At 34.5% G+C, this 9,217-nt stretch overlaps 1 protein-coding gene across 1 annotated transcript in view; it reads left to right on the forward strand.

The window, feature by feature from the left end:
• Nucleotides 1–7,556, forward strand: part of LOC146515400 (uncharacterized) — a 38,415-nt gene extending 30,859 nt beyond the window's left edge. The window contains exons 34-47 of the mRNA XM_085164569.1: nucleotides 275–473; nucleotides 558–733; nucleotides 832–901; nucleotides 1,573–1,709; nucleotides 1,799–1,830; nucleotides 1,924–2,089; nucleotides 2,663–2,764; nucleotides 2,859–2,899; nucleotides 3,029–3,151; nucleotides 3,766–3,867; nucleotides 4,154–4,276; nucleotides 4,652–4,691; nucleotides 5,015–5,138; nucleotides 5,263–7,556. Of these exons, the coding sequence (XP_085020695.1) occupies nucleotides 275–473; nucleotides 558–733; nucleotides 832–901; nucleotides 1,573–1,709; nucleotides 1,799–1,830; nucleotides 1,924–2,089; nucleotides 2,663–2,764; nucleotides 2,859–2,899; nucleotides 3,029–3,151; nucleotides 3,766–3,867; nucleotides 4,154–4,276; nucleotides 4,652–4,691; nucleotides 5,015–5,138; nucleotides 5,263–5,470 (1,643 nt within the window). The 3' untranslated portion in view covers nucleotides 5,471–7,556. The remainder of the gene's footprint in view (nucleotides 1–274; nucleotides 474–557; nucleotides 734–831; nucleotides 902–1,572; nucleotides 1,710–1,798; nucleotides 1,831–1,923; nucleotides 2,090–2,662; nucleotides 2,765–2,858; nucleotides 2,900–3,028; nucleotides 3,152–3,765; nucleotides 3,868–4,153; nucleotides 4,277–4,651; nucleotides 4,692–5,014; nucleotides 5,139–5,262) is intronic.
• The last annotated feature ends 1,661 nt before the right edge of the window (nucleotides 7,557–9,217 follow it).

Raw genomic sequence — 9,217 nt, forward strand, 5'->3', positions numbered from 1 at the left:
TAAATAATTCTAGAAATAAGTCTATGTTCTAATTGAAAACCTATATTTACAAGTCAAATTTTCCTTGACAATCTGTGATGGTTATAACATTCTCTTCTGCATTAACAGTTGCAGTTTTATTGAACTTGTGACGGTGCTGTTTGTAGCCCATATGATTAAAACATGGGCTACTGTATTGCTTAGTAAAGAATGCCAGGCTCATATACAGGCTGATAGTCAGTTTGTCCCTGTGTTTGGCTGTAATCTGTATAATGTTAACATTTCTTTTTGCAAGGTACCTGTGACAATAACACAAAAAATGACTGCAGACTGAAAAATGGTCAGATTTCTCCATCATGCTCTGACATGGCATATGATTGGCGTGTATCTGTCGACAATAAGCCATACTGCAATGGGCCTCCCACTCCACCTCCACGTCCAACTTCACCTCCAATATGCAACAAAAGCTCACTTTGTGAAATCCTAAACAGCGAGTACGAATTTACAAAATAAACACATGTTAGTTCCATCAGTGAGACCACTGGAGTAATCTTCTTTATTTGACATTGTGTTTTAAGGGTATTCAAGGAATGCCACAAAGTAGTAAGTGTACAACCATTTTATGAAGCCTGTAATTTTGATACTTGCTACACAACTGTTGGTATGGGATGCAGCAGTATTGAGGCATACAACTTGATGTGTGCTGAGGCATCTATCTGTGTAGACTGGAGGAACGCTACTAAAGGAGTGTGTGGTAAGACAGAGCTTTTTTTCTTAGTTTTTTTTAACCATAATGTTGTTTTAGATGTTTTCTACCCATTTTCATCTTAAATACATATTTGTTTCTTGTAGAATATAAATGCCCAGACAATAAAGTCTACAAGCCTTGTGGGCCAACTGTTGTTCAAACATGCAATGCAAGGTAATCACTACATTATCATAACTGCACCCAAGTAACACTAAACACAAAAGTACAGTTACAGGTGTAATAAGAGCACTCAAAGAGTGCAATTCCCCACAGCGAGTGAGGCCTATACTAAAACTTTGATGTTTTTTTATATTAAAATGTCCTCAAATGCTCAGCTAACCTAGGTACTCATGTCTCCAAAAGCCTAATGTGTTGTTGGAAAATTTTAAGACTATCCATAACAAATGTGGAGAATATAAAGTTTTTACTGATTTTCACATTTGATGTCACGTTGACTGGATTTTTTTACCCAAATTAAATCTGTTATTGATATCTACCGTCACACAAAATGTAAACGTATCTTAAAAACTGTGAATGCTGGACAGCTAACAAACAGACAGACAGAGAAACAAACAGAACAGATTACATCATGCCTTTGGGGAGGATAAATACAATCAGTCTTGAACTAACTGAAAGTTGAATGCAAAGTGGTATGAGATGAAAAATATGCATCAGTTTTAGTGACATTTCAGGTCATTATTTGTAGTAACGAATTTCAGCCTGAACCAAAGGGGACTAAGTGATGCTACTCTTACTCCAGTACATAAGTACTACACTGACATATAATTATAAATTCTTGTTCTATTTCTGAAGTAATGATACCTTTTAACTGACTTCTTATTTAGATACAATGAACAGTTCTCTCAGCAATGTAATGCAGAAGGTCCTCAAAACAAGAACTGCAATTCTTTTGGAGAGGGGTGCTTCTGCCCAGGGGGAATGACTTTGTTCAGTTCAACCTCTGATGTCTGCGTCTCCTCCTGTAAGCATATTTTCTGTTGCATATTAAAGAAAAATCTAATGTGAATCTTTGTAAGTATACATGTGAGCTGCTTGTTTTTATGATTTAAGGTTGCGCTGGACCTGATGGCAAACCTAAAGAGGTAAATACTATGATATTCTACATATACATTTTCAATTATTGACAGTGTATTTGTTGATGTTGTGTAAATAATTCTTTTTCATCACCCATATAGCTTGGTGAAACCTGGAAGATTGGCTGTCAGGAATGTGTTTGCAATAAGAACACTTTTAGTGTGGTTTGTAAGAATGTAACATGCCCTACTCAAAACCCAATAAAGTGCACCGAAGGTGAGGTGCTGGTGAACAAAACAGTGGACTGCTGTGTGACACTGACATGTGGTAAGTTGTTTTGGATATCACGTATCCTCTTCTGCATGAATCAAAGCAAATATGAACAGTTCTTCAAAATAAAAAATTAAAATATTTTAAGGCACAGTTTAACATAATTTAACAACAGCAATAATCAGCTCCTTAGATTAACTGGGTTTAGAAAAGGATTTTTTTTTTTTGGGCGGCTGCTCACTCACTGAGCTAAACCCAGGAATATGCCCTTTAAATATGATATTTTTAGCTCATCTGGTTGAAGGACCTTCATCTGTTTGTCTGTCCATCCACAAATCACAATGCTCCTCCTAAAGAGGAATTGAAACTTGCACACAATGATCAATTTGGTCTATAAAACTAATTTTGCTCAAGGTTAAGGTTGGGGGTTTTTTTTAGGAAAAAACCTGTGACTTGCAACTGATTTTGAGCCAGATGAGCTAAATATCATTGATGTTCTGGATCTATTTCCATTTTTTTTAAATATGTGTTTTCCAGAAACACCTGCTGTAAAATACTCTAATTAATTCTGGATTTTACTGGTTTGTTTTGTTTTATATCCACTAATGCTGGAACTATTTCCACCAACAGAATGTAACACGAACACGTGTCCATTGCAACCACATTGTGACGTGGGATTTGAATTGAAGGTTAACACCCCAAAGGATAAATGCTGCCCTGTTTACAGCTGTGGTTAGTCTAACTTATAGGTGTTGTTTATGCAGTGTGTGAAAAGTCTTAAACTAAACTTTAATCTAATTATTTTTGTGAACACTGTCTTATTTAGTGCCCAAAGATGTGTGTGTCTTTAATAATACCGAGTACAAGGTAAGGAATAATTATAGTGAATATTTATATTTATTTATATGTATTTTGGAGGGTTTCTTTAAAGGCAATATTTATATTATGTGTTACTATTAAGACTGTTAAAACATTACTTTTTATTTTCACACGCAGCCTGGTGAGGGTTTCCACAAAAGCCCATGTGAACAATGCCACTGCACTAAAACCAAGAATTCCAAAATGGAGCTGAACAGCTACGAGTGTAATAAAATACAGTGTTTAATAATTTGTGACAAGGTACTTTTTGATGAAATATTTGTATTTTCATTCATTCTGAATGTGAACCACTAATATTATATGTAAATAAGGATTTTAAATGACCTCACATTTTACATCCAGGCTCATTTACTCACATACTTTATTTTTTGAAATCTAAGATGAGTGTGTTTTTAAAACAGGTGAAGATTTATGTAATTTATGTAGTGTATTATTATTGATATGTTTGAAGACCTGGTCTAAATATTGGAAAGTGCTGCCCTAAATGCTGTTGCTGATTTGTGAAATCAATCTTTAAAAGGGTTTTCATTTATTCACCTCACTTGACTTTACATATCTATCTATAAAATATTTGTTAAATATCTGATAAATATACTTTTTACCAATTCAGCAAAACTTCTACTCAACCTTCTTAAGTAGCAATGAGAATATTTCTGGAAAATAATATTGCTCTAATATTTTACTATTTGAGTATCACAGATTTAATAGCTACCACAATCTGCTAAATACCACTTGCAGGATGATTATTAAGTATTTTGTAACTGCTGCCTACTAATCATGCTATATGTAGATTTAACTGGGTGAGGTTTCAAACAATATTAAATGTTGTATTTTTTTTATTTTTTTTTAAATAGGGCTATGAAATTACGGGTGTGCCTGGATCATGTTGTGGAGAATGTATAAGGACAAGCTGTGTTGTGAATGTCCCAGGCGTTTCTTCTCCAGTAATTATTAAGGTTGGTACAACATAATTGAAACACCTAATGAGTTGTGATATGAAAAAAATATCTTCTTAATAGTCAAAGGAGCTTGCAAAGAAAAGCGTCTGGACTTCTTTAAGTTACTTGAAGACGTTTCACCTCTCATCCGAGAAGCTTCTTCAGGATGAGAGGTGAAACGTCTTCAAGTAACTTAAAGAAGTCCAGACGCTTTTCTTTGCAAGCTCCTTTGACTACGATAACCTGGATGACTGAGAACCTTCACAGACATATCTTCTTAATAACTGACTACTGTTCTTCACAGCCTTCTCAGACTTGGTCAAAGGATCAGTGTACCAAGTATGACTGCAAGAAAGTGAACAATGAATTTGTAGTTTCTGTACAAAACACAACATGTCCTCCATTTGATCCCAACAACTGCATTCCAGTGAGTACAATCCTTTAAAAGCAGAGGTTTTGTTTCTTACAGCCAAATATTGACACTCAAAAAAGAACATTTGAAAGATTAGTTTCTTTCTTTCTTTCTTCCTTTCTTTGATTTTGTTTTATAATTATAAAATACAATTCCTAAAATTGTAATTTTGATTTAAATGTATTTAAAATGCACAGAAGCCAAAAACAGTCAATGTAAACTACATCCAAATAAAAGTATGCATCATTAAATTAAAATAACTGCAAAGCCAAATTTTTTAAAATACATCGTAAAACAGAATCAACCTGCTATTGGGTCTTCCAACAGTTTTTTATACAAGTAAGTTGTGTAAGTTGCTAATGTTTACAGTACAAACTCCCTGTTTTGCAGGGAACTGAGCAAACAGATGCAAATGGTTGCTGCAAAATATGTAAGTATTAAAAAAATCACATTACACAGTATTACTTTATATTTTTGAAAATGTAATTTCATATTAATATATGCCTTCATAAATCATTTATAACTGTTAAATCTCAAATATTTTCTTCTGTTACCCCAAGAAAGAAAGCCAATGCTTATAAATTTCCTGTCAGGCAAACCACAAACAAATCATTTCAGCAGCATGTTTTCATTCACAAAGGCTTCTAGACTTAAGAGCTTTTTTAGGTGACGATCAAATTATTAAACATGAACAACAAACAGAACATGATAATTACCAATCCGGTCATTCAAGTGATTTTCTGTCATTCACAGGTCTGCCTCCTTCCCCCTGTAAAATCCACACCAACACCACCTATCTGTACATAAATGACTGCAAATCAGTTGAGGAAGTGAAACTCACATCATGTGAGGGATCCTGTGGAGCATCCTCCTCAATGTGAGATTCATGAAAATATGCAGAAACAAACTATTTACTCATTCATGCTAAACTGCATGTGCCGTTTTTTATGATAATTTCTTATTAAACAGTTGTTTGTTTTGGAAACTATCTTTATATGCAGGTATTCGGCAAAGGCCAATAGCATGATGCATTCATGCACCTGCTGTCAAGAAATGAAGACCAGCGAGAAGGAAGTGCAGATAAAGTGCTCCGATAACACCACAAAAATGTACAAGTACATTTCAGTTGACCAGTGTGGCTGCAAAGCTGCTGAATGCAAAGAGCATGATTGTAAAGATTGTGAAAAGAAAAATGGAAAACTGAACTAGAAAATCAGACCAACTATTGTCAACTATTTCTTCCTAAAACCTATCTAAACAATATAAACTTAATATCAGAAGACTAAAAACAAAACTCGATGCTAAACCTCTTAAACAGCAGAGATGTTTTAGTCTGAAACTTGCATCTTCTTAAGTTGTCTCTTTCTAACTTACAGTCCCTCTCCAAACATTTGCATGTACTCTTTTGGAGGTGGGAGAAAATAATATATTTCTGTGGTGGGTGTGTCCTTTCATCTCTCCAGAAGTCATTCCTTCACAAACTTTATGATGTGCCATTTCAGCTTCCACATAAATTTAGAAATTCAGATTTAACTGAAATCGCAGTAATTCAGTCATGGCTCTTTAAATTGGAAAAAGAGTTCCATATAAGAATGGGAAAACCAATAACTTGAATTTTAAATTATAGTTGAACATTATTTCTAACAACACAATTATGTAACATTCAATTTTATTATTAGCAAAAGAGTTAAAAGAATGTCTAAAATATCTTTGTCAAATATCTGATATTTTCAACTACTTTCTATTTCAATAAAATTCAGCATGATCATGATCATGTGTTCTTGTTTTGGTTTTATATCCATTTTCTGTGTGGTCATTCATTTTGTAGCAATAATTGCATGGTATTTGAAAATATACCATCATTAATATTACATGTATTGAATTTGGATTATTTGATGTGATGCTACTTGAAACAGCTATTGGGTGCAAAACCTTTCAACTCTAAAATATCTTTCTGCAATTGTCATTTGTAATAAACCAAAACGTATTATGGAACGCCAGGACTGCCATAATGAATTAATTAAATACACCATTAAATAATTAATTAAATGTGGCAATAATTAATTAAAATCAGAAATAATTAATTACATAAATATTTATGACACATGTAATTAATTAATTATTGACACATTTAATTAATTAATGACACATTTAATTAATTATTGACATATTTAATTAATTATTTCTTTATTTCACATTTTAATTAATTATTGACACATTTAATTAATTATTTCTTTATTTCACATTTTAATTAATTATTGCACAGTTGACTCCTTCAGGTCTCACCATGAAATAATTTTATCTGTCAACCTCACCCATCAAACTCAGGGGGCGGGGCTAACGCTGCCATGCAGCTTCTCTAACATTTGATTGGTGATGTTCGGCTAATATTTTTATTGTGAATATTAATCATGAGGGTAAACGGACCTGTACACCACAGAGCAAGGTCAGCATATCCACGATATCTTCAGCTCTATGAGTTAACCCAGAGTTTCCCAGCTGACTAATCTAACGGTCATCTACGAATATGTCACGGGTCATATCGATATGATTTTACAGAAAATCATCCTTATTACTGCCAACTATTCCAGAGACGTGAAAATCTACAGCATAAAGAACAAAACATCCAGAAGTCTGCACGATGTGTTTCATAGTTTGTAACAAGCCTTTGACAAACATAACATGACCGAAAAAGAAAAAAAAGAGAAAAAAATCAAATTATATGTTAACCTCATTTATTTTTATTTAAGTAAACTCTAAATATTCTAACAGACAGCTGGTGCTTAGAATACAGTTGCTATAAGTAACTATTAAAAAACAGATGATATAATATTTCTGTCCAGGTTGCAGTCTTCATGATGAACACGCTGTTGCAAACTCTGCTCCTCTCGGTGGAAATGCGCCTTCTCTTCTCTTTCTTTAAAACATTTTATAAGTCAGTTTACTCTCAAGATTCACTGTTAAATCCAAAACACACCAGATAAAGAAAAGCGAATGGTTTAGTCGAACACATGTGCCAGTGAACCATTAAACGTCTGTAAAACTGTGCAGTTCTGAAACGTAACTTTAACCTCAGCCAAACCGATTTGCTCAGTTGTAAATAAAACAGCGAAGTAAACGTGACCCGACAGACAAAACCTGAGTGAATTAAGTCCAGGTTTAACACTGAGAGCTAAAACTCAGGTGAGGTTTCAAAGCTGTGCCGGTGATTGGACATCAGCCGCTGATAAAGTGGGTTCGCCTATAAAGTGCTCTGTTGGGAAACAAGCTCCAGCAGCTCTGCGCTCGGGAAAAACTATATTTACTTATCTTGTGCAGAAAAATGTGCTGACATTGCATTATATTGTGCACCGGCTGCCCAGTTAAACTGTGACTATCACCAGGTAACGTGGACGTGTTTCTTGAATTAGCAGCAGGTGTTAAACAACCGCTGACAGGTGAGGATGAGGAGGATGCATGCAGGTAAACTGAGGGCCTATTGAGCTGATCGCTGGTGTCGTGAGAAACACGTCAGCTCGTTCTTTATGTTACAAAAGCACAGAGACACAAGACCAGGTGGAAAGAGACGATCGTTCGGTGAAAATGAGAATCTGCAAACGCAACATGTGGAACACAGAGAGTGGAATATCTAAACAAACCGGTTAACGTAGCCCCCACCCCTCCAAACCAAACAAATACACACAAAATAAACAGTTAAGCTGGAACACCGGGGCTGTGAGCTCGGTGCACTCTGTCAGCTGACTGTTAGCAGAGCTAGTGAAATGTCTGAAAACATCTGAGCACTTTTGCAAACATGTTCTATGTTGACAACCTGACCAGACATTCGCAGCTAAAACACTATTATTAAAACTACACTATTGCTGCCTGTGATTTGAAATGCATTCTGGGATACCAAGTCGACACAAGCAAACGATTATCTAGGATTGACCTGTCTTGCCTTACTTTGCACGGCAACCAATCAAATGTTAGAGAAGCTGCATGGCAGCGTTAACCCCGCCCCCTGAGTTTGATGGGTGAGGCTGACAGATAAAATTATTTCATGGTGAGACCTGAAGGAGTCAACTGTGCAATAATTAATTAAAATGTGAAATAAAGAAATAATTAATTAAATGTGTCAATAATTAATTAAAATGTGAAATAAAGAAATAAATAATTAAATGTGTCAATAATTAATTAAATGTGTCATTAATTAATTAAATGTGTCAATAATTAATTAATTACATGTGTCATAAATATTTATGTAATTAATTATTTCTGATTTTAATTAATTATTGCCACATTTAATTAATTATTTAATGGTGTATTTAATTAATTCATTATGGCAGTCCTGGCGTTCCATAACGTATAAGCCAATTTGTTGGCAAAGAGTCAAATGCACTTGCAGCACAGATTTTGAGTAGCTGGAATAAAAACCTCATCCAGAATTCACATTAGATTCAGATTAACTCTGACAGAGGGCAGACAGGGTGGCGTGGGTGGAGACAAGTGTTAAGGCTTGATTGGTGACAGAAGGATTGCAGCACGATTGAAAGGGAAGGGTTTCAAAGCTGTAGTGAGACTTGCTATGATGTATGGTTTGGAGATGGTGGCACTATAAAACAAAGAAAAATTGGAATTGCTATATATGCAACTGGGTATAGGTAATCTATAAAGCAATAAGGAGGGTAAAGCTATTAGTGAAGCAGCTGAGATTATTCGGCCAAGGCAAACTTTGTTTAAAAATTTGAAGCAGCCAGGAAAGTAAGAGCATGCAATCTATTGTTATAATATTATGAGCATTAAGAAAACTAATTATTAGAAAGATGTATTAAAAGGTTGTTTTTATTCATATTTTTTCTAAAATACTAACACTTTTAGACTCTATATAACCCAAATGTCATGGCAGCAACTCACTGTATGTAGATGTATGACCAAGATGACCTGCTGAATGTCATTACTCAACAGAATTCCAGAATG

Source organism: Neolamprologus multifasciatus, chromosome 7, assembly GCF_963576455.1.
Source record: "Neolamprologus multifasciatus chromosome 7, fNeoMul1.2, whole genome shotgun sequence".
Lineage (NCBI taxonomy): Eukaryota > Metazoa > Chordata > Actinopteri > Cichliformes > Cichlidae > Neolamprologus > Neolamprologus multifasciatus.